This window comes from Lathamus discolor, chromosome 5, assembly GCF_037157495.1.
Source record: "Lathamus discolor isolate bLatDis1 chromosome 5, bLatDis1.hap1, whole genome shotgun sequence".
NCBI lineage: Eukaryota > Metazoa > Chordata > Aves > Psittaciformes > Psittacidae > Lathamus > Lathamus discolor.
The window spans coordinates 112,881,425-112,907,005 of NC_088888.1; the positions used below are offsets into that span (position 1 = coordinate 112,881,425).

At 49.0% G+C, this 25,581-nt stretch overlaps 1 protein-coding gene across 6 annotated transcripts in view; it reads right to left on the reverse strand.

The window, feature by feature from the left end:
* The window catches only part of SLC8A1 (solute carrier family 8 member A1), a 131,995-nt gene continuing 106,414 nt past the window's right edge, over positions 1 to 25,581 (reverse strand). For 4 of the 6 annotated variants that reach the window (XM_065682153.1, XM_065682152.1, XM_065682158.1 and 1 more), the window contains 9 exons: positions 15,040 to 15,146; positions 12,389 to 12,409; positions 11,579 to 11,596; positions 11,455 to 11,469; positions 10,493 to 10,561; positions 9,544 to 9,674; positions 8,620 to 8,719; positions 4,478 to 4,753; positions 1 to 2,573 (listed from right to left, as the gene is read on the reverse strand). In XM_065682153.1, coding sequence (XP_065538225.1) covers positions 2,197 to 2,573; positions 4,478 to 4,753; positions 8,620 to 8,719; positions 9,544 to 9,674; positions 10,493 to 10,561; positions 11,455 to 11,469; positions 11,579 to 11,596; positions 12,389 to 12,409; positions 15,040 to 15,146 — 1,114 coding nt within the window. In that variant the 3' untranslated portion in view covers positions 1 to 2,196. Of the gene's footprint in view, positions 2,574 to 4,477; positions 4,754 to 8,619; positions 8,720 to 9,543; positions 9,675 to 10,492; positions 10,562 to 11,454; positions 11,470 to 11,578; positions 11,597 to 12,388; positions 12,410 to 14,593; positions 14,698 to 15,039; positions 15,147 to 25,581 lie in introns of all 6 variants that reach the window. The other 2 variants (XM_065682154.1, XM_065682156.1) reach the window with 2 other exon arrangements.

The following is a 25,581-nucleotide window of genomic DNA, read 5'->3' on the forward strand; positions in this document are numbered from 1 at the left end:
TCCATCAGGAATCATTACAAACTTTATTTGTCTGTGCATTGTGTACCATTTATAAGGATCATCACAATTAGTGGACTCACTGCCTATAGTGGTGGGCAATACACACAAAAGAAAAGTCAATGGAGCCAAACAGATGAAAATGAGATCATTGTACATAAAGGTAATCATAAACCTGAACAACCTGCGCCTGTGTTTGATTCTTCCCACAAAACAATGAGAAACAAAAAGAAACCCCCCCCAAAAACCTGTCAAAAGTGAAAAAAAGGTTTGAGAAGAAAAAACCCCACCCAAACCCACAACTTGATTTTCCCGGAGAAAAACCTTACGACACGTTAATCAAAATTTCCACAGATTGTTCAAGATGAGTACAAATACTCCCAGCCAATTGGTTATGGTACAAGCATCAGATGTGGGTTTCAGCTGGGTGGGAAAAGCTCATCAGCGAATGTGCAGGCTGGGCATTTGCCTGGCTGGGACACCAGAATGCCTGACGAAGGGCACAGGGAAAGAAGACATCTCTCAACACCAGTGCGCAATGTCACCCCTGTGCTGTGCCCAGGGGAGTTCTATGCCCACACCTTCCCGGGCTTGGCGCACTACGCCAGTCCGTACTACTGGAGCTGGGAGGTGATGCCGAGTTACACCTCCCTGTCTCATCCTTCCTACTGGTTGCAGATTTGGACAGTGCAAAATGTGGCCTTTTTCCTTGGGGGATGCTTCCTGGTTATGCTCCCAGCGATGTGGGAGATCTTGGTACAGCCTTCAGCTCTTACGCTGAATTATTCTGCCTCCAAATGGCTGTGGGAAAGGACCAGCTTTAGGGCCTGATCCTGATGGCTGAATGATCAGAAACAGGGGCTGTCACTAGACCTCTGGGGACACAGGGAATCGCAGGGGGCTAAGGGGTTTTGAGGCAGCCACCAGCTATAAAGGCAAAGGCAGGCAAGGTGCTGGGAGCCAGCCATGCTCGCTCCCCTTGGGCTCAGCTGCTGCTCATCCCACTCAGGTTCACTGGGACCTTGTGAAAACCCCCTGCAGACAGTGGAAGCCTTCACACCAGCTTCAGCATGTCCTGAACTGGCCAATGTGGGGGAAACCCAACCACATGGGGAGACAGAGCCTGCAGCCTCTGGAGTGTGGGTTTTCCTCCTCTGAAAACCTACATCTGCATGGCTGTTATTGCTTCTTGTGGACCCACATGCAGAGCAATAAACGGGGACAGCTTTCCCTCCTTTTATTCCCACTAAGAGGAAACAAAGGAACAAACAAAAAACCTATGGCGAAACTAAACTAACTAAAATAAATAAAACCTGGTGAAAAGAAAACACTTGTATCTGCAATGCTCAATCCACATGGCTGGAAGGACTATCCTATAGGATGCTATATACAGATAGGGTTCATTTCATTCATGCAAATGTTACAAGTACCACGACAGCATGCCCGAGGAGGCAGATGAAGCAGGAGGAATGCCCCTGCTGCTCCGCACAGCCTCGGCTTAGGACACCGGACACGAGGTTGCAGCTGTGCATCCCCGAAGCACGGAGGGGAAAAGGTGAGGGGCATGTGGGGGGAAATGCTACTTGTACACACGCCAAAACAAAACAAAAAAACCCAACCCCAAATCAATGACGAAAACGGTTTGTGTTCTATCCTTAGAAAGCTCCCAATTTCCCCTTGTCTTCAGTCCGGTCTCTCGCTTCTCTCCAACAGGGCCAGAGGGGATGTTCCCGAGTGGTGAAGGCAGGCGGATGGTGGTCGGACATCAGGACCCTCACTTTCCTCTCCTTCCCTCGCCCACTGCTCTGTTTCTTACCAGCTACTCTGGCCTTCCCCATACTGAGGCACCCCGGTTGCCTTCGCATCCATCCTCCCGGGGAGCCGGCAGGCAGGAGAGAGCGATGGGAAAGGGCTCGGTGGCTATCAGCTGCTCTTGTTGGTAGAGTTGCAGAGAGGGCCCTGCTGCTGGGCTCCTGGCCGGGGCCGCTGCCCGGGGAGGGGTCCTGCCGGCTTTGGGGTCCTGCCTAGTTCAAAGGATGCTCCAAAGCCGCTTTCCGTCAGCAGGTGTGTGAACATGGCAAATCTCTTTTATTCTTTCTCTGTTCATTATACACAGCTTTATATCTATATCTATACCTATATATCACTCTATATAGATACATATAGATATACATATATTTACTATCTCTGATTGTCCCTTTAGAAGCCCTTTATGTGGCAGTAGGCTTCCAGAGATGAGAAGAATATGTACAAGAGCCAGAGGAGGATAAAGAGTGAGGATGTGAGCAGCTTGGAAGTCCGCGGCCCGCCCAGCTCACCTCCAATCTCAGGTCTCCGCCGGTAGAGCAGCACACCCACACTGATAAAAGCAAAAATGGTGAAGAGGGTGACGGAGAAGGCCAGGGTGCCGGGTGAGACTTGGAAAGCTTGTCCGTGCGCCGCATGGTAGATGGCTGCGATTGACCAGGCCACCCCGATGCCCAGGAAAACGTTCACGGCATTGCTCCCGGTGACATTCCCGATGGAGGCATCCGCATACTGGTCCTGCGTCGCTGCTACTTTGCTGGCAAAAGTGTCTGCAAAGGGAAGATGGAGAGAAACCTTCAGGAAACAGCCAGGTAAGGAGGGACATCACCAGGCAGCTTGGGGACAAATGTCAACGGCATCCCTTTTGGGTAACGAAGATAGTGGGAAAGGGGACAAGGTACAGCCCTGTCTGTATGCACTCCCAAGTAAGGCACATCTGGCCAGAGCCAGAGCTACAGTCAAGGTCCAGAAATGCCTAGGAGGGAAATCATAATGTCCAGAAATATGGGGCTTCCCCCACTATGGCCCCAGATGCCCTACAGTGGTTCAAGCATGAGCCAGCACTTCCTAGTACTACACTATGTTGGCCCCTTCTCCCACATGCACTAATTTGTTGACTTGCAAAACACCTTAAAAGGTTGGAAAAGCTTTGTGGGAGCCACAGTGGTTTGTATCTATACTTCAGGTCTCCTGAAGTTTTCCTTTTGTGTTTTTGTGTTTGCTTTCATGATGTCTCTCCAAAACCTTTTTCCTCACTAAAGTCAGTGCCTTGTGCAGACCCTGACACTTTGGTAAACAAGTGGTCATCTTTCACCCCTTAGGGAGAAAAAACATGCAGGCGGCTGTACTCTTGCCTGGGTTCTCCACGAGCTTTAATACTGGTGGCAATAGAGCTGTGATAAAACTCAGCTGGCCTTTTGTATGGCAGATCTTGCATCAAGTAGACCAGCACGATGCTGCTCTGCACCATAGGAGAGTGTTGATTTTACATCCAAATGCACTCTGGATCTGCAGGGGGATGAGCAGGAGGGGGATAAGCATCTGGGTTTTGTCTGCGTGAACTCTCTGAGCTGACGATGAGAAGATGAATCCTTAACACATCTGCACTCCCAGATCACCTCGGCTACAGGCAGCAGAGTGTGGCTCAGAAAGAGAAAATGGAGAGGTCAGATTTCATGTTTTTAATTCTACAGAGTTTCCTTTACACGCCTCAGTGGGGCTCCAAGGTGAGATGGTGAAATGCAGCCTGGCACAAAGACACAGTTTCATGTAACAGGAGGGGCTGGGCACCTGTAAGCACAACGAGAGTGGCCATTTGCAGCAAAGAAGTCAAAAGGCTGCTTTATGTTTTAAAGAAGCTCCCATGGAAATGCATCTGACTGCTGAAGGAAGGGAAAGTCAATTCCCCTTGTTCTCAGCCTTGGTTACAGGGCAGTAATGGGGCTGTGGGGCAGCGCTGATGCCTCTGTGGCTCTTCAGGTGCCCCCATGGGAAGAGGAGGATGAGCCAATAGTAAAGGAGGCTGGATTGCAGCAAGTGAAAGTGCATTGGGAGGACAAAGTGGCATGTAGGTATGGAACTCGTGGCTGTTTTCTCTCCCTGGTCAGTCCTCAGTCTCTGTGTCTTCTGAGGCTGGGTGACCAGTCAATCGGAGACAGGTCTCCAAGCATTTGTGGGGTCAGGGCCTTCTGGGGGCTGCATAAGTCGCATTTTGAGCAACTTCACCTTGATCCATTTGAGCCAAAGCTGAACCTGGTCTCACACAAAGGTGTCCATGCTAGGCAGTGTGCCCTGAGTATGGCCTAGTACCTAACTCACTTGGAAGGCAAGGTTAAAGGAGCAGATTCTGAGAAAGTGCAGGACTGCCAACATTGACAGCATTTTAATGAAAAACCAATTTCCTACTCTAAAAGTGGATGTCATGGGGGCTGTCCACAGAAACAGACACCTCACAGTCTTTGCAAGGGGAAGGTCCTTGAAATAATTTCATCTTGGTTCAATCCTCCTGGCCCATCTGAGAATGAAAACAGCTGTCGCATACACCTGAAATCTGTTCTCAGGGGTCCTGCACAGCCCAGCCAAGGACCTCGCTGTTCCCACCTTTCCCAACCCGGACCCAAACCCAGGCTGGACAGAGATGGACCTTTACAACAAACCCTGCTGTTGGCCTTACCTGGCACTGATGTCCCCAGTGCGACAAACACGACTGCGGTGACCGAGTCCTTCAAGCCAATGGTGCAGCCAAAGTGGGATGCCAGGTCACCGATGAAAGCTGTCAGGAGGCCAATCATGAGGATGGAGACGACAAAGCAAGCCCAGCCATTCCAGTAGTCTGTTGGGGGCACGAAGGCAAAAAGGACCTTCCAGAAGACGGTCAGAAAGTGCATCACGTAGTCAAAGCAGGAGGGCAGCTTCTCCTCCCCACATTCATCGTCATCGTCATCTTCACCTGCAGAAAACCACCAGTACCTGATGAGATAGATCCTAGGGGAGGCTGGGCAAAGCTCCCATGCATTCTGCATACTCCTGCTTGTGCTGGAACCACCCCCGAGCATGAAGAGGAGGTGACACTTTCCCAATGAAATCAGTGGGAGTTTTCCTGCTGCCCTCAAGGAACAAAGATGGGTTTCGAAGCCACAGATGCTGGAGATTCCAAGGCAATTGCAAGTTGCATTAAAGACATACCTTGCGCTTGGGCTGGTGATCTGTCATTGCCTTTGATGCATTTTTTTTCCCTCCAAGGATGTGGAACAGCAGATCTCCCTGCCTAGCTGTCAGCAGAGCTTCTTACCAATGGGTAGCACATGATATGTTACCTCATGGGCACACAATGTGCTGTTCATCCCCATCAGACAGAACAAGTGAGCCTGGCTCTCCTTCTCTGGAGAACACCTCCGGATGGCCGAAAAAAGTCACTAAATTCCAGAGTAGCCACGAGCACCCAGTGAAACCAGAGCGTTTGCTCTGCTGCACCACAGTGGATGAGAGGACAAGGTCCCATCTTGCCAGACACTGCGTTTAAGGGGATGATGGCTCTGTGCCTGGGAAAATCTGCTTCTCCCGGCAGCCACAGTACTGATGAGCCTGACATAAGCTTTTGAATGAGACCATGCTGGTTTTATCTGCCCCACTGCTGGCAAGGGTGAACATTTCTCCTTTCACATCTTCCTCCACAATGTGGATGTTTAATTGAATAACAAGATGTATAAAGCCTCCACAGGGAGGATAAAATGGTCTTGCTGTTTGCTGTGTACCAACACGTGGCTATCAATGAATCCCTTGTTCAAATGGTGGCTCTGTGCCATAACAGCAGGGTTTCTGGGGGAAGCTGCTGGTGCACAAGCCGCAACACAGTAGCAAGAAAAGCAGAAGGCCCAGGGATCATTCCGACCACGATCACCCTCAAGAGATTTGGTAACCTGTAAGGGGAATCAACCTGCTCTTGGTCTGGGGCAGCTCTAGCGTACTTAAACCTTGCACTCTGCTAGCATCCTTGGGGTTTTCAGCAGAGGTGCTGCTGCAGGAGAGAGGGTAGTGAAAGAGCCAGTGGGAGCAAGAGAGGAGGGAACCCCTAATGCAGATATCTCTGTACACAGGGCATATGGCATCCCACATGAGGGCTGGGCTGAAGTGGGAAGGCATTTAAACTGGGCCCACCAAGATGACTGGAGCCTGGAAGATGTTGCCTATGGGGAGAGATGGAAGCGGCTGGCTTGGGGAAACAGGAGAAAAGGAGGTTGGATGGAACTAAGCAACAGCATACAGCAACTTGGAGGGCATGTGCAGAGAGGAGGAAGCAAACTCTCTTCTGTGCTGACAGAGGCAATGGCCACAAACTGCAGCTTGGATGGTAACAGCTTGGATGGTAACATCAGGAGAGAACATTTTCTCCAGGAGGGTGGTGCAGCCCTGGGACACATACCCTGGCTGATGGACATCATCTTCAATATTCAGTTAAAAAAAGCCATGACCAACCAGGGAAAACTCCTACCCAGCACCCTGCTGGGGGGAAATTCTGCACAACTGTTTTGTCTTAAAAGCACCTTTGCAGACCAAGACCAGCAGATAAGATAGAGGCAATGGGAAACTTGATGTCTCTGCAATAACTTGATAGAAAACGACGTGTTGCTTGGCTTGAAAGCTTCAAATTCACTATGGCAGAAACAGTAGAATCAGTGCCATGATGGTATTTTGGCAGATACAAATATCCTATTCCTGTGCATTGTTGTGAAGACAAGGAACAGTTTTCAGCCTGGGAAGCTTATGCTGGCCTGTTTCTTTTCCCCTCATTGCACAAAGTCTGGTACTGGCAGGGTACACTGCTGTGCTGTAATTTTGCAGCAGGTATTTTAATCCCCTCCCAAGCTGCATGGCAGCAGGACTGTCATGGATATAAACCTGCATGGAAACGATAAAACAGGCTGAAAAATGAACATGGGTGCCACTGTCATAACACTCATCCAGATCTGTCTATCATTTCCTTAAGCAGCAATAGCATATCTCTTTCAAATTGCTGCCCAGATCCTGTGTAGGTGACTTGAAATGCAGAGTGAGGTCGAGTGGTGACCTAGGGGTGCATTCAGGAACAGGCTCACAAACCCCATGATGTTTTTGCTCTAGAAGAAGCCTTATGGGCTGTTGGTTGAACAGTGAAGGCAGCTGTGGGTGACAGGCTCCATCTCAGCCCCATGGACAGCATAGGATGGTCTGACCATGGTGTGGCACAATCCTGCCTGCACCAGCACTGCCTTTCCACAGACCTGACCAGCATTGCCACCAGTTGATCACTGGATGGGAAATGGGGTTTTAATGTTTCTTTTCTCAGCTGGGATGTTACCTTTTGAAGTGTGACTTTCACCTGCTCTCCGTGATGGGATGCAGGTAAAAGTTTAAACCCTCAGCACAAAGCTTGAGGAGCTAAATCCTGGCAAAAAAAAAAAAAAGTAGGTCCAGATCTCTGATAAAAACTGCTGCTCCCCAAGTGCAAGGGACAGCTCATGTCCACCCAAAATGCCACATTTATTATATGTTTGTTAATCATCCTGTTAGCACTGATGGTGGCAACAGGGCTTTCACTTAACTACAGTCTTTACATGTGTCACAGAGATCGGATCCAAGTAGCAGTGATTACCTTTGCTTTAATATAGGATGCAATTAGGTAATTGATTCTGGCATAGATTAGTTGAGCTACAAAACCTGCAGCAAGGATTGTCTTGCGTGATATGTTCGTGCTGTATCTGAAATAATGGGAGGCTTTTGGCTGGAGGCTCTAAGAATAGCTATGCTACAAGAGGAGAGATCACATTTTGAAGAGATAGCTGCTGCACAATGTCCTGTCCTCATTTTCAGAGGTGGAGGGGTAAATGGAGTGGTAGGGCCATCACTTCTAATTACTTTGTGCTGGGCAGAGCTTGAGGTAGGAAGTGAGCATGCTTCCCCATGCATTTCAATGCACAATTAGTCAGATGAGCTCAAATTGCCTTCCCCAGTAGTTTAAGCTCATTGATTTTGCCCTAATGTGTGTGCAACCCAGGCTGGGCTGTGAGGTTGTAACATCCAGCTAGTGAGTTATATAGTACCTCCAGCTCTTAGAAATACATCTGGAGGGGACCTCCTTTCTTTCAGATGTGGGAATACTAATTTGTGCTATACTGGGCATACCGGTAATGGGGGCACTGGCACCTGTGAGAACAGTACAACTGGGCATTTCTGAGGGAAAAGCAATTCTCCAAGAGAGGGAAGATATAATCAGATATGACCTATAGAACCACAAGTAGCACATGCTGCTGCCACTATTGTGCTGCTGAGCTGTAACTTCCAGCCTCAGCTGTCTGGAGCAGAAGGAATTCCTGAAAGCCAGGGGTCAAGGGCAAATTTTGGTCCACAGATTCAGGATTCAGTGGCTGTCTTCAGGGCTTGGCACCCTCACTACTGTGGTGAGGACAACATGGTACTATGGGGAACACCAAGGATGGAAGCACTGCTGGTCGCACCAGCACCATTTATACCGCTCTACATTTAAATGCTGTATTTGCCTCCCAGATCTCTCCCACTGAAATGAGGTTTCCCCTCTGCCATTTGGCAACAGTCAGGGAGTTTCTGTTCCGGACACAGTGCAGGAGGTTTCCTACACATCAGAAAAGGTGCTCTCACAAAAGGCTTTACTCAGCAGTCTTATTTATGCAGACCCTGTAAATAACTTTGCCACCTGGTTTGCCTATGGCTGCTCCACTACGGTCTGTATTAGTGATACAGCAAAGTGGAGTCACAAGCAAGGTTGATCATAATTCACCAGGAGTTGTGGTCCAAACTCACCTGCGCTAACAGTAATAGCCTCAATAAACTGCTCCCTCCAGCTGTTTGTGCCAACCACCAGGGCCAGGTTTGTCTTCTTAATGAGCTTGTCCACTGTGTTCTGTGAATGGAGATGCAGAGGAGAGAATTAGGGACTATCGGGCTAGAGATGCTGGGCTAAAACCCACTGGCACTACTGCTCACAGCCATAAACTTATGGAAAAAGCTTAGCAGATTTTAAGCTCAGGCCAACAGCCCCGGCAGTGAAAGCCAGTGTAAATAGTTGCAATTCCCCTTAGTGCTGCTCATAAAGACCTCCTGAAACCTGCTCATGATGAGAGTTTGAACCATCTCAGTGAAGGTTTAATAACAAATGGTGCTGAAGTGCCAGGGCCTCAGGAAGAATTTTTACTGGGCTGCAGCAAAGCATTAACTGGGTCTTGATCAAGGCCCATTTGAGAAGCTGTGCTCTACCTAGGAGTTCCAGGCTCAGGGCTCACTCAAGACTGCCCGTAATTAAAACCTGGGGGTAGCACATCACTGTGAGAACAAGGTTATATTTTAAAGCCACCCGCATCATTTTGGAGCCCAGTCAGCTCTTGCGCTCACCAGATTGTTGTGCTTGTATGATAATAATAACCACGACAAACAATCTGTGAATGGGACAGAAAATCTGGCATCATCCCCCAAGGACCATGGCTGTGGGCTAATGGACAGAGTGAGGATGCAGAGTGTATTTTAAGCCACCACTATCTCACTGGAATGACCCTCACCCTGTCATCATGCCTTGACTTAGCCATCTTTCAAAGCATCCCTTGGTCTTGCTCTGAGACCTTCTGATGCCAGGAGCTGCCTTGCTTTGCTGGGATTCCATAAACATGTGCTGGCCTGGGCAAACCCAAAAGGAGGGAAGGGAAGAACAGGAACAAGGGACGTGGACAGTACCTTGAACTCGTAAGATTCCTCAATGATGACTTCAAGCTTGGTGTGCTCCCCCAGGACTGGGCGCCCCATTTCCGCGATCCGACGCTCTTCCTCCTCCTTGCTGGTCAGGGGATGCTTTTCTTCATTCTCCTCTGCAAATCAAAGAGCCCATAGGTGAGCCAGGCCTGGCTGGTCACTCTCTGGAGCTGGCTTCCCATCAGAGAGGAAGGTCAGGAAGCCTCCGGGTGGGAGCATGAGCGACAGAGCAGCTGAGAAGGAGCGGGTCATGGAGCAATAGGGAAGGTAGCTGGTAAGGTCTGTAACCTCAGAAGTTGACCCTCACAGGTGGGGAATAGCTTATCACTGGTACTTGCTGTCTGTCCTGTAGGGACACTGAGGGGGGACAGATCATCACTAAGGCTGCTTTATTTTCCAGGTCTGCATCAGAGCATGGACTTGATTTCTCTCAGCCTTTTGCAACCAGAGAGAGCTGTCAGCAGCCCCAGGGCTGAGAAGGGTATGAAACCTTGGCTCTGCCTTCTTCTAAGCAGGTCTTTGCCTTAGGGAGAGGGCTGGCAGCTGGAGAGCATGAAACTCCTGCTGCAGTCATGGGGCTGGAGCAAATAGTCCTGGGCCATACAGTTGTGAGGAGCCATGCACAGGGCATGGCCTAGCCCCATGCCCTGGGAGACAAGGCAGTGGAGGAACTGCAAGAGCAATGGAAGAGGCCAGCATCTCCACTGGCATCCATGCAAGCTTTGGGGCATGGGGACCCCAGCCAGCATGGCTTTTGTCACTGTCCCTGCATAAACCCTTACTGAGTCCTCATCCATCCCAGGGATGAGCAGACTGACATCAGGGTTAAAAAGGACTGGATTCAATTGAGACAGGAGTTAAGCTATCAGTACGCAAACACCCCAGTCAGTCCATGTTAGACCACCATGGCCCTCGGGCATCAAACTGCAGGTACCTTGGATGGTGATCACGGTGCAAGGAAGAGGATGATCTCTAGGCTGGACCTTCCTGAAGATGGGTTTGCCTATCAGAGCAATCAGCAGGAGATCAGCAGGAGGGACCGTACACCCCATGCAAGCCACTGCCATGTGGTTAGTAAACTACTCCTACTTCACACAGTGTTAATGTCGCTGCTTCTTGGTTCCACAGACGGCACCAAGCCACAAGAAAGCCCTTCTCCTGATGGTCAAAGGGACTGACCCTATGGCCAGAGCCTTGTTAGTCTGAATTATTGTTTCCAGGGCTCCTGAAGGGCTGCTTTGCAATATGTGGGACCTGGAACCTTCTCCTCCTGAAGTGCTTGGCCTAAGGACAGATGCTCAGCTGGCTAATGACGAATGAGCAAACCTTGCTGCCAAGTCTCACTGGTGGTAAGAGCACAGGCTGAGTACCTGAAGCAGCCTCAAGCTGCACTAGGGGAGGTTTAGACTGGATATTAGGAAAACATTCTTCTCCGAGAAGGTGCTCAGGCATTGGAACAGGCTGCCTAGGGAAGTGGTGGAATCACTGTCCCTGGAAGTGTTCAAAAACTGTGTAGATAAGGCCTTTAGTGGCATGGGTTAGTGGTGGACTTGACAGTGCTGGGGAATGGTTGGACTTGGTGATCTTAAATGTCAACCTAGTTGATTCCATCATTTTATGATTCTGTGCGGTCCCACACCTCCCACAGTGCTCAGGCACTGTGAGGACAGGCTCCCTGTGCCATGCAGAGTCCTGTGCACACCTCTTGTTTGGGCAGCAGGGAGGGCTGGACCAAATGGAGAAGCCCTCCCTTCTCCAAGAGATGGAAGGGGGCTGCCTGTCATTGCAGGGGGGATGGCTCACCCTCCCTGAGGTGGGTTAAGTGCGTGTGGCAGGCAGAGCACTCTGTGAGAGGACACTGTTAGTCTGACCGGCTGCTGCACGGCACCTTCTTACCCTTCCAGAGTTTCCCTCCAGGGCAGAACAAAAGCAAAGAGGAAACCAAGAGGAAAGAGCAGGGTAAGCATATGGACATTAAGAAGAGGGTAAGGAGGGGTGGGGGGAGAGCGGAAATCCATACCTGTGATGGTGAAGCCACCTAGATGAAACCAAAAACATCGGAGAGAGAAAGAGAAAGAGAGAGGGAGAATTAGTATTTGCACAGCAACACGGACACCCTGTGACCCACAGGGACATGGTGGTCCTTCCCTGACCACAGTGGGGACTGTGGGCATGGGGGAACCTCTCCCCAGCACACAGCTCTGGGACAGTCGTAGGGAGACCTGAACACAGGCTTTTCAACCCACATCTGCAAGCTGCCACTTCCCAGTATCTAATATATGCTGTGGATTGGATCAAAACAGTGTGAGCCTGCTTTGGGGCTAGGGGTAGGGCAGCTTAGCTTCCTTCCCTGCTGTTCTATCATGGGGATGGCCAGCAAGGAAACTCAGGGGCTGGGTGAACTCTAAATATCCCCAAGACTGGAGGGAAAGTTTGCACCATCTCTTCAAAAGGGGTTGGCCAACTTTCCTGTCCAGCCACAAGCATCCCTAAGTCACCAGACAATCCTTCCTCCGCCAGGTAAGAGGCAATGGGTTAATTTGCATGGTGCAGGTTTGTAACTCAGGGTATTGGCAGTTTGCTATGACTGTAGAAACACCACCCCCCAAAAATGCTCCTTGCCACAGTGTGTTACTGCTTATTAACGGTAGTGACTTTGAGGCTCTGCACCAAGGAAAGATGTGGCATTAGTTACCTGAACTTACTGAAATAGTACTGACCACCCTAAAAGAGAATGGCGTGAGCAAAGGAAAACATCAAGCAAAATCAATTCTCTTCAGAAAATATGCAAACTGGAAAAATGGAAAAGAAAAAACGAATGCACGCTTACCAAGCTCATTCAACAACAGGGCTGTGAAGGAGACAGACAGAGACAAACACAGAAGAAGAAAAGTAAATGAATAATGAAATCAAAAGAGATATCCACAGAAAGACTCCAGATCCAAGGGCAGACATTTCAGACCTGTAAAGCTGCAGGATACCATTAGTGTTGAAGGCACTAAAAATAAAGGAACAGAAATGTCTCACGGAACTATGGATTTAAAATAAAAACTATCTCAGACATGAGGTGGATATAGGATTACAAGGCACACTTCCAAAATTCATTTCCCCCCTCTGAATTGCATGTGCGAGATCTTCCATTGGCCTCAGGAGGCAGTTCTGACCCAGGGGAGGACACAAGTTGTCCCATGTACAGTGGCTACTGGCTTTGACCTCCTCCATTTGCCTAATGGGGAGCAATAGTTCCAGCATGTAGCTGTGCTTCTGATATATATGACAGAAGAAAAATTCTTGGCAAGGCTTGGCTCAGGGATCTTGTTGCTCAACACTTTAGGTCTCCAAAGAAAAAGCCTCTTCCTTAATGTACCAGTGTGTCTCTAGCTCCTGCGGTGCAGACCCCACCATGGCTACATGGCCCAAGGGCGACATTTCAGAGATGCTCTCATCTCCATGGTGCCAAGCACATTGCTTGCTCTGCCTCACTGCCTCTTGTACAAAACCAAGCACAAATACCGAGTTAAAAATATAGAAATAAATAAATGAAATCATTGCATGGCCAAAGCAGCAAACAGCATCATTTAAAATCCTGGCTTGCCTTTATCAGTGAGTTTGCAAAGCCGAGCTTCCCTCAGGTTTCCTCCGTTATCTATGTGACCAGGAAGATGAGGGACTTTCTTTCCTTTTCCTTTATTTTTAATTTCAGCCGGGACCTCCTGGGTTGGCACAACGATTATCAAACCTGGGTCCTGGAAAGCATGTTTCTTCCTGCCAGACTCGTAAGGCTGAGCCCACACTGGCCCCCATGAAGGTGGGCAAAGCTGAAGCCACTGATTTTAGCTGTCCATGTGTCACTTTATTCTGGCAACACTGGCTATGCTCCACAGATGCCATCAGCGTCATTTAATGATATGAATCCCACTCGCAGAGCTGGGCCATGTCAGTTTGTCTAATTTTTTAGCCCTGCTTCTGGTAGCTGGTCACATAAACCAGCAGGGAATCTGATGCAGCTGACCTAGATGACACCTGCACTGAAGGGGAACGTGACAATACTACCTGATGTGTTTTTAGACTGAAATACAGTAGCAGGCCCCCACTCAGCATGGGGACCACTGGGGGCCCTTTGTGTTCTGAACAAATAATGTACTACAGCCCCATGCCTGCTGAAGGGAGAGCTTATGCCCCAGAAATTAGAAAGCAGCTCCAAGGCAGACAGACCAAATGCTGCTGCCAATTTTTCACAAAGGCTTTAATGAGGGTCTGTTGTAGGGCAACTAATTATTTTAAGTAACTCTAAAATTGCTTCTTGCTCAGCCACCAATAGTGGACAGAATTAGCTGCTGCCATTAATTTTCACTTAATTTCCTAGCAGAAAAATAATGCATAGAAAAACAAGTAAACTCTATATTTTCAGGAAGTTTTGCAGTTGGTTAAGAAATGTGCTGAAAGAGGAAATTGTTTTTATTAATCCTATGAGAAGCTATTATCCAGTGCAGAGCCATGAAACTTTGAGTATAACCTGATTTCTCCTAGACTGATTGCATCTTATGGTATTACCTTCTTGTGCCGTGATTCTTAGCTATTTTCAGATCCTAGTGCCAGTATAAAAAGGCTGGAATTACTGCTCTGGCCATGCATTTTATCTCCAGAGAAAGCTATTTTATGTTCTGATAAAAATAATGCAGCATTGCCTTTTTAATTCTCAAGACTGAAGTTTCTACTCAATTAAACGGATGCGTAGCTGTGACGTGGCAGGGTATTGCTCTCAAAATATCTCTGGTGATTCTCACTGTCGCCTGCCTGGTTGCTCTGGGGGCCATCCGAGGAGCTCGTCTTGCTCCTGTGGTCCCTTGTGAGTGAGATGGAGTCCTCCCGAAATGAAAGAGGAAAGAAAACAGCAAAAAGTGGCCAAGCTTCAGAGGAGGGAGGGCAAAATGGCCGGGAGCCAAAGTGCGAGGAGAAAGGAGTGTGAGAGTAGGGAGACACAGAGAAAGCGGACGGCAGCGTCTCGAGAGCTGGTCTGGTTTTACTCTCACACCTTTCACTCCTCGTCGTAGCCACACCGGGTCCCCAAGCACAAGGAAGAAACTGCACTCTTTCTCATACTCCTCACGGTCAAGTACTCTAAGGGTAATGAATTTCCTGTGGGAACACAAGACAAAGGCAAACACATGATTGGCATCACACATGCATGCAGTTCACATCTGCCCGGGTGCCGTGGTGCCGGAGATGGTTGGATGGGGGAAAGCGGCTGCACATCCCTCCTGGGGCGTATGGGTAAGGGCAGGAGCACCCCCACCACCTGGCCATGGTTGGACCATGGTGGGATGGGGCATGTCTGATTTCAGGGGAGATGGGAAGTGTCCTCACTCCTGCCCTTTTCCATAGGCGTTGGTGATGTGAGCTCGGTGTTGCATGTGCCAGGTATGAGTGAGCCAGACAGGGACACACAGGCTGGGCTCAGCCCCGGAACACGTCCCCCACCTTTCTTCTCACTCATCTCCACCAGCCGGGGCTCCCCGATCTCTAGGTAGAAGGTCTTGTTTTTCTCATACTCCTCATCATCTATCACCTTGATTGATATCGTTTTGCTGGAACAGAGAAGAAGAAATAGAGATTCAAGAGTAAGGGGGGAAAAGGGAAGAGGGGAGACAGGGAAGAGGGTAGAAATGGCAGTAGAAGGGTGCTGCAGACATTAAACGGTGGGTTTGGTAGCACAGGCTGGAAGGGACAACACAGCCGAAAGCAAAGGGCAGGAGCTGATGGGCCGAGCTTGCTTCAGGATGAGCGTAGATCACAGGACCAAAGCACCAGCAGCTCAGAGGGTTCCATCCTCCCTGGCACGGCCAGGGACCGTGACTGGATATGACACAGCCTGGACCAGCCTCCCCCAGAAGTGCCTCAGCCTGGGTGCAGCAAGACACGTTCCTTTCCAAACACCCAGGGTACAGAACAGTTTGCACACATTGCATGGGATCCTGGGGGCATGAGCACTGGGACCCAGCACAGATCAATCCTCTGAAAGCACAATTCACTGCTTAAATCATCCCCTGTGTGCAAGAAAGGCTGTCTCACCAGGAGTAGCAGATCTATGCACAACATCATGATGACCTGATCAGTTTGGGCTTTGAAGGCTCCAATTTACAAGCTCGAAAGGGATGCTGGAGTTCGGGTATTTTCTGTGCAGGGAACATATGGGAAAGATGGCCTTTCTGGTTAGGATAGGCTGAAGGAAAGCTTTACTGATAGTGAGATTTCTTTATTTTCCTTTGCAAGCAGCACATCCTTCCCCAAGCCTCGGAGGTTTGGTGCTTTCCTGTTAGAGAGTATTGAAGCAAGCCTCTCTTCTCACATAGCCAGGGCTGCTGAACTTGCTCCTGTATCATCAGCAGAGCAGGTCCATAGGCAGAGCCCCTGCTCAGAGCACAGCCACGAAGCATGCACCATGAAAGGCGAAAGCCTCGCAAGAGGCTGTAGCTATCAGCAGAGAGATTTGCTCCTTGGGGCACCCCATAGAGTGAAAATTGCTTTACCAGGGGAAAAAGATAGCACAGAAGTTGTTTTCCAGCTCTTTTCAGGGACTCATGTAAGTGGTCCAGAAACCCAGCTGAAAGCTGCTTGCCAGAAGGTGACTAAACCTGAAGTACAAGAGGAAACTGGGTAGGAAGGGGACAAAACACTACTCTGATCTTTCCCATAGGGCAAAGCCCTCACAAAGTCATGATGGAGGACAGAAATCCCCTGCTCCCACCTGGAGATCCCTGTTCACTGTTCACATGGGACAAGACCTCTGGCTCTGACCTTGTCCCAGACAAGGCATAAGAAGGCAATACCAACAAGAAACCAAAAGGCAATGGAGTGACTGTCTGCAGCCCTCTGCTTGCAGGTGACCTCCTGGCTGGGTTTGCTTCTCCACTGCTCTTGTTGGCACTGCCCTCCTGTGAATGCTCTTAAACCGAAGTCCCAGTCACTCTCCCCCTGCCCAAGCTTGTCCCATGTTTCAGAGAAAAGCCTCTTGTCCCATCCCTGGCTCCTCTGCGCTTTCCATGGGCAGCCAGCACAAGCCAGAGTAGCCCTGAGACAGATCTAATATATGATCAAGGAGGTTCCTAGCAGGTCCCAGCGCTGAAACCCCATAAACATGGAAGAAAGCCACGCTCTACGGGAGCGAAATTCAGGCCATGCTGCCATAATTCCTGGCTTTCTCCCTTCCTTGCACATCTGTACTGCTACCCAGAGCCCTTCTGTTAAGCTGACAAGTATTTGGCAGCAGAGTTGACACTTTATTCAGGGCAAACACTGCCAAGCACTCTGAGGAACAACCAGGATGATTTCTTGTGCTGTTTGCTATGAGTCAGAAGTGCATTAAGTTTGCCCTTCATGCTTATAATGAAACCATTTACTCAAGAGCAAGCGATGGCTATGAAAATTGTAACAGTGCAGCACAGTTCGGTGTAATTGTATTTTATAAATAATATCTGTAATAATTTGTTCTGTTTATAATTATTTCTGCAATAAGTTTGTACATAGGAAAAAATGGTTACCAAGCACACAGCTGATCTTGCTTTGCACTGACGAGTTAGGGGAAATTATTGTGCATTAAAAAACTAATGAAGGATGCAAAAATGCTCTCAGCAATGCTCTCGAAGAGGACCTGACAGAATTAACGGAATGGCACGATTTCAAAAGCATTACTAATAAAATCAATAATTTTCTTGACAACTCCCATTAAAATGCACACTGCACCCTGCCCCCATGTATGAAAAAAGGCCTTTCTCAGGAAAATTAATTAAAAAAGCTGCCTTCATCAATTCTGAGGGCAACGAACGTATCAAGATGTAAACTTCCTATGGGCGTCCTCTGCCTTGCAGCGTGCGGCCTTCCCCAAAGCCCCACAAAATAATTCTCACCAATTAAAAGCCCTGTTGCTAATGCTTAAACCCAACATCAGTAGGGCTTCCTTGAATAATGTGGCCTCAGGGCCTTAAGCGCTCCTGCCAGAGGGTGCTGCTATTCTGTAGCTTTCCAAGTGATCTTTGTAGGGTGCGAGCAAGTGCTCTTTGTTGGGTAGGTATGTGCACGGCTGCTGTTCCTGCTGTAGAAGGTTGCTGGGAAAAAGGGTGGGAAGAACAAATGCTAAGTGTGCTCTCTAAGTGAATCTCCAATGGGCAAGAATTGCTGAGGTCAGTTTGTCCCCGGGATGAGATTGCAATCCCAGAGAAAAGGATTTCCTCCTGATACTGTTTGAGATCACATCTGTCTGAGAAATAGCAAATTATGTGAAAATAACACAGGCTATTCTTAGAGCATGCCTGATCTCCACTGCACTGCCTTTTGCCTGCTGCAAACCCCCTCTGCAGCCACGCATGTGGCAATGTGGCAAGGTTTATCAGTGGGGAAGGAGGATGAGGCAGATCCACACTGTGTCCTGCATTAGAGCAAGGACTGTTCTCTACAGTAATTTAGGATGTGCACTGGTTACACTGATGACACCCTGCTCTTGCGGGACCCTCTGACATGGTCTCTGCTTCTCACTCCTCTCCCAGGCAGAGATTTGCTGAATAGCAAGGCTGTAATAATGTAAGCAGCATTGAGCTAACATGGGGCTGCTTCCATAGCCCGTGCATTTGCAGCCATTGTTCACAGTGGCCTTGCTTAGTCCTGTGCTCCTGCTGCATTCAGTGTCCAGTTTTGCAAGGCTACTGCCTGCAGTCCTCTTTTCCAGAGGTACATGGAACTATAGGATTATTTGAGTTGGAAGGGACCTTAAAGCTCATTTGACCTTAAAGCTCATAAATTGACCTTAAAGCTCATTCAGTTCCACCCTCCCTGCCACAGGCAGGGATACCTTCCACTAGACCAGGTTGCTCCAAGCCCCATCCAGCCTGGCCTTGAACACTGCCAGGGATGAAGCAGCCACAGTTTCTCTGGACAGCCTGTGCCAGGGCTTCACCACTCTCACAGGGAAGAACTTCTGTCTAACAGCTCATCTCAATCTCGCCTCTGTCATGTTAAAGCCATTCCCCCTTGCCCTGTTCCTACAGGCCCTCGTCAAAAGTCCCTCTTCGGCTTTCTTGTAGCCCCTTTAGGCACTGGAAGTTGCTGTGCAAGGCTGATTTTCTCGCATTAGGATACATGGTGTGAATGAAGCAGACTAGGAGTGCGTGGCAGAGCCAGTACAGCTTGCTGAGGCTCATGGTGTGATGTGGGCTGCAGCGCTGAGTGCAGCAGCTGAGATGTCTGCTCCTTGGCTTCCCTGGCTGGACACAGTGGGATGAAGTGTGCCAATACCTGAGGTCCCAACAGTGCAAGTACGCGCTGAAAGGTGCTTTTAAAATCTCTTTCTCCTGTGGCTCGGGGGCTCTTTCAGCACAACAAAAGCGACTGTATAGCACCCTGAAAATGCCACTGCTGAGTCACTGCAGGGACAGAAACCAGGAGTCCCAAATCCATGAGACAGAGGGAAAAAACCAGAATATTGAAAGAGAAGATTAAAGCAGCCTCTAAACCATTGCACATTTTCTTCTCTTCATGTAAATCTGGGGTCAATCTAGATGGCGTTTCCAAGCTGTTCCTCAAGTTTCCCTAGAGGTCTAGAATCAGCTTTGATTTGAGGATGAAAGTGGTGTTTCTGCCATAATCTAACATGTCCAGGAGCTGGGAATTTAAGCCAAACACTCAGGATCCCATGAGTGTGCAACACCACAGCCCTTGAAAAAGCTGGAATTCTTTTCCTGCCTTGTCCCTTGGTCACACTGCAGGTGGGAAAGAACAATTCCTGGAGCATCTCTCCAACAGATTTAGGTGCAGGGGGCTAGAGGTCCACCTGCTGACCCAGGCTTGGCACATCTCCTGCCTTCCTCCCTGCCCACTGCAGTTAAGCCCCATTGACACCATGGGCAGGTTTGCAGCAAACCACTGCTGCTGCTGGGGTTCTCCTTCCACTGGTGCTGAGTTCATTTCACCTGAGCTAAAGAGCCCTGCGCTGGCATGAAGGCTGAAGGCATCCACGGCACATTCAATTCTGCATTTCTGTACTGAAGACTGCTCTTCCCTGAGCCTTCAGCCAAGGCAATTGCTGAGGGAATGAGTTTCATCTCATTTCCATGTACGGGAAATCAAAGAATAAAACAAATCTTGCAGAACTGCAGCTCCAGGTCTTCTCCTCTTGCTGACACCCAGTACCAAAAAGAGAAGGATGCTGTCTTCGTGAGCACTGCATACAAATCTTTGACATCGTTCCAAGTCCAGTACTCTCCATCAGGATTTAGTTTTCATTTCAAACCATGCTATTTCGTTTGAACTGTAAAGGTGTTTTAACAGAGTATTCCCACATAACCCTTAGTTACAACAGCCCATAGGAAGGTCCTCCTGGCTGATGATGCTGGTGCACCAAGGCAGGAACTGCTACACCCTATCTGATCCCATGGCCATCCAGCACAGCCTCTTCTTTTATCTGCCATAAGCACCTTGGAGTAGGAGGATATAAGAGCAGGATGGGCATATATACAGTATTTCCAACTGATGCTCTCTCAACTCCCAGATTTTCCTAGCCAGACCAGGTTTCTGTGTATTTAGCTATGCTCTGCAGATTTCTCCCATTTCCCTTTGAGCTTGGCTAAGCTTTTGGCATTTATGGTATCTATTTCATATGCTAGGGAGGGAGATGTGGTTGGTAATTCCAGCTCAGTGTCATGGACAGCAAGTAGATGCTCTGGGGAAGTGATCTGTACTTTGCATGCCAGCCCACCTGTGATTTTTGGGCACATCTCTGGAAAGGGCCAGATCTCAAGGAGCAGAGGTGTCTCAGCCACAGCACTCACTTCCTACTGCTGCTCAGATTCATCATGGTGAAAGGTGCTTTTCATTGCTGCATAATGTATCTCCAGCTCTCTTTCAGAACTGCAGTCATGCCTTTTTAACACTGCTTTTTTTTTTTTTTTTTTTTTTTAATTATTGAGAGAATGAGGCCATCTGCCTCCATTCTTGGAGATGCTCAAAGCTTGCCTGAGCAACTTGCTCTAGCTTTGATGTTGGCCCTATGATCCAGAGACCTTCCGATCTGGTTATCTTGCCCACCTCAACCCTGCAGTGCACCTAGATCAGAGATCTAGCAGCTAAGAAAGTGTCATTGTGCCTAGATCACCCACGAACTGGATCTGGAATAGATAAGAAGTACTGCACATAGCCAGTAATGGTGTCTCCAGTGGGCCAGGAAAATGTTCATCTCTAAACACACAACCAACAAGTACCTAGCTGGCCAGTGGGAACACGGCATGCTGTCACTGCCTGGATGGGCAGACACTTATTCCTGAATCAACAGAGGGAACAATACACTTATGGAGCTTGTCACCCATCCAGCTTTCGCTGATCACCCTGATCAGCAATCACTGATCACACTATTACTCATATAGGAGAGCGATATGAGTAGCTTGGAAGACTTTCAACTGCAGATTCATAGTTACAACATCGAGGGTAGGCAGTCAAGGGGTAGATCTTGTTGCCTAAACCTACTGCTGCCAGCTCTGACCCCCCAACAGCCAAATATTTCCCACCCAGAGGTTCAGTGATCAAAGCAAGAACATACTGCTGTGATCGAGGGATGCACATTCCGGAGGTGGTATTTAAGTGCCACAACCAGTGGTGCTGCCCATTCCAGCATGTGCTCTCAGACTGCTGCAGAAAGCTGCCACATTGATTTCTCATACATCTGCTTGCCAGCCAGTCAATTAATTAGCTGAAGTTAAAGCTTGCCATGAGGGACGTGCACATGGCTTGGGAGACTCCTCGCCTCGTGCAGCTCATGTGAGCGTGTACAGGGCTGTACAGCAGTGCCTATGCAGAAGGGCAAGCAGGATTCACTATAGGACATGGTGCTGCAGGGAAGAAAGTTCCCAATCATTCACCTCACTGCAAGAGATATTGAGGTGCTGGAGCAGGTCCAGAGAAGGGCAACGGAAGTTGTGAAGGGCCTGGAGCACAAGTGTGATGGGGAACGGCTGAGGGAACTGGGAGTGTTTAGTCTGGAGGAGGCTCGGGAGGACCTTATCGCTCTCTACAACTACCTGAAAGGAGGATGAAGTGAGGAGGGGGTTGGTCTCTTATCCCAAGTAACAAGTGATAAGAGGAAATGGCTTCAAGCTGCACCAGGGGAGGTTTAGACTGGATGTTAGGAAAAATCTCTTCATGGAAAGGGTGCTCAGGCATCGGAACAGGCTGCCCAGGGCAGTGGTGGAATCACCGTCCCTGGAAGTGTTCACAAACTGTGTAGAAGAGGCCCTCAGTGACATGGGTTAGCGGTAGACTTGGCAGTCCTGGCGTAACGGTTGGACTTGATGATCTTACAGGTCTTTTCTAACCTAGTTGATTCTACAATTCTGTGTTCATCATCAGGGCTGGGCACCGCCACAGTCAGCAACCAGGGCCATGCAAACTGTCCATGGCATGAAGGAGCTTGGACCAGACCCCAGGGCATGGCAGAAATCAACCACTAACAGCATGGCAGCTCTCTATCTCCCTATACCCACCTTCACTACGTTTTGCTCTTCATCTCCCTGGGTGTCCTTATATCTGCTTGGTGAGCCTTCCTGGAAGTGTCAGGAACTCTAGGCCCTGTCTGTGCTGCTATAGATGCAGTAAAGCCTAGATGCTCCCATGTTTGTCCCTGCAGCTGGTAACTCTTCTGACTAGGGCACCAGGGAGTGCTTTTATGCACTAATCAGCTTTATTCCTCAGACTTCTGACAGCTACTTGAGAAGGGAAGTTGTCTTGCTGCTGGGAGCAAAAAGGAGCAGATCAAGCTTTTGTTTCACCAGTTGACAACAAAATTGCACCTGATGGTGGGGATGACAGCCTCACATGCAGAGAGACACCCAGGTCTGTGGTGGAGGCATTCAGCCCCGTGCAGGGTATCTGTGCGTGGCAAGGGACACATGAGAGGGCAACATGATGCCTGTTCAGCCAGCACAGGGATGCACCTTTCTGAGGGACAGAAGATGCACAGAAATAGGCCAGATTATGCAAACAGCCTTGTGTCTCACATGATTTTGACTGTTACCCAGTGGTCTCTGACAGAGGAGGGCTCATGAGGGTTTCTGTCCTTGCTGATGGTATCCCATGAATCATGTTTGCGGGGTCCTTCACTGATTCAAGCCTTGCTGAATGAAAGGTCTGTACTTCATGAAAACTGTGCCTGCAGCGTGCTGCAAACATGGCATAGAGGGCAAAGGAAATCCTGCCTGAAGCTAAGCCTGGCGCGTGCATTGGGAACTGTGGATGTGAGCTGATCTGATGTGGCAGCTTGGTTTCCTGGTCCAGCAGCCTAGATCTGCACAGTCCAGTGCCTACCAGCCCCATGATCAAGCACACCATCCTGGGTAATGCAAACAGAGGGAGGGAGAATGGGTCCCTCTATCCTACCCCCATCTCTGGAGCCAAAATTAATCTGGCTGCTCTTGTTTTCTTGTTGCTCTCCACCTCTTTCTCCAAGGTTTGCTGAATCAATCTTTGTAAGACCACAGGGCTGTGCTGTCACTCCCATGGCCGCATAAACCAACCGCTCCCCTGGCCTCAGGATGCATTGATTTTAAATGACAGCATAAGGCTCAAATATATAACACTGGCCTGCTCCAGAGCATCACTACCAGGAAAATACTGGAAAAGGATCCATCCTGCTCTTTCTTGTCCTAAGGGAGATGCAAGATGTGAGAAGTGGTGTGCAGAGACAGGAGGACTGAGAGCTGCTGCTGCTCAGAGCTGGCAGATGACAGGCGCAGCTGATGCTCAGTGCCTCAGAAAACACTTTTCAGGAGCAACAACTGCCAGGTAAGATGATTTCACATGCTAGACTGAACGCTGCTTGACTGTCCTCTTAGGAAGACGGTATTGGGCAGGATTTGTCAGACCAGAAATGCTTTTCTGGGGAATCTCAATGTTTGCTCTGACTCATGAATTTTGACTCTGGATAACACACTTCTTCATTCTTCTGTCAATGTCTCATCTTGCAAGGGGCCAGCTAGGCAAAGATGCATGGTGCTCTGTTGATGCTATGCTTAAGTGTTCTGCTGCCCCAGGACAGCTGAAGGAGTGACCTTTCCTTTCCCATGGCTCTGCATGCAATAATACCAGTAAACAGTGCACTGCTGTTCTTTCCCAGTCCCGTTGCTATCATGTCTAGTGATCTAGAGATCGTGATCACAGTCCTTAAAGCTCCCAGGGTGCCTGCTGGAGGCAGGACCACTGGGGGATCAAACAGGACAGAGTCCATCTAGATCAGCATCTGAATCTCCAAGGACAGCAGGAACAAACAGTGCAATACAAGTGACAACAACTAGGAGGGAAAACACATTTGTTGTGAATTTGATCAAAACCACCCCTACCATCAATTGCTTAGGGCGCCTGGGAAAGCTGAAATAACTTCTCCTCTGGCTTGGCACAACACTGCCTGTGCCAGCTAAAAACTAACATTAGTCCCTAAAAGTTCAGCCCACACTGCAAGCAAATGATTGACTGCCCAGGGCTCAGCCCAGCTCAACATCCTTGCTCAGTATAAAACCCTACAAAGCACAGTTCTAAGTCTGCAGGGTTCAAAGCCAAAATCTGGCATTTCCCTCATTCTGCCTTTCTGCGATTTTCTCCTAGTGCTTGGCTGCTCAGTTGGGTCTTTGGGTAATGCAGGCAGGTAACAAAGGGGACAGAAGCTCAGCTCCAGTGTTTCATAATGCTCCACCAGCAAGATCAGCCCTGGTTCACACAGAGGTGAGCGATAGGGGTGGTGTATTGCAGGGAAGAGATGTGTGCTGAGCTGGGCTAAAGAGAGGTCAAGGCTGGATTTGAAAACTCTGCTGGAACACCTGAAGTGGAAAACAAGAATGGTAAGAAATAAAATAATGAAGGGGTTTGTATGGGAGAGGACCTCTTGGTCAAACCCCCATCCCTTTCCCTGATTGTCCTCATGCATGTTTTCCCCAAGGAAAACAACTGGAAACTCTTACAAGTGCTCTTGCTTCTCTAGGCAGGTGAATGCGCATGTGTTTTTTCTTTACAGCCAGGTTCCCCGTTACGGCAATAATTGCTCTAACCTTTCCAACAAATAGGAGTTGCTCTTCCCTGTGTGCCCCTGGCATAGTCGCCATGACAATGCTCCTCAAACAGGAGACGTCACTCTTAGTGAAAAGGCTTTGACACGTGCCCAAATGTATTTCAATGAGCAACTGCCAGAAAGGGGACATTTCTGCAGCCCTGTAAGTCATTTAGCAAACTTTGCTGAGCTAAAGCTGACTAAACAAAACATTGGGACCATGCGAAATAAGAGGTCCATGTCTAAAAGCATGGTTTTGGCACCAGGAATTGGGATTTGAGGAAGCCCAAAATACATCTGCTATGCACCAGCTGCTCCAGCACCACCACCGCAGCAAGGCTGTGTATAAATCATAGCAGTGCTTCCCTCCCAGGGAAGGCACATTTTGAATCCTGCTTGTCTGGCTTTCAGGGCAAGGAAGACACCGGACAAGGGGTCTCAATTGTGCTCTGCCACTCTGCCAGGGCTGCTGACAGGCAGTTCTGCTGCTGGAAAGGCAGCTGTATGTTGGAAAAAGAGAGGATGAGGGGGTGCTCAGTGACAGCAGAAGGCATGCCATAGAAATTCAAAGGGCAAACATCAATACCAAATGTGCATGTTCCCTTTCAGGAGCAGTATTCATCTTCATTTTAACTCCATGCTTAGTCAGGGATGCATCTGACCCCTGTTATTCACTGGCTGGTTCCAAAGATCAGCCCCCTCTTTTCAAGACACCCCCAAAACTGTTGGAGTGGTGACCCAAATGCAGGATCTAGTCCTCCTGATGGTGTTGCAGGAATAAGGACTTCACCACCACCACATTTAGCATCCTTCGCCTAGCGATGCAAGCGACTGACTCACGACTTGGAAGGTACCTGTGACTGAACACTGCTTACACTGGTGTGCCCCGCTGCTCTCAACAGCTCCTGTGCCAACTTGGCAAAACACATGTGCGTGCAAACACACAT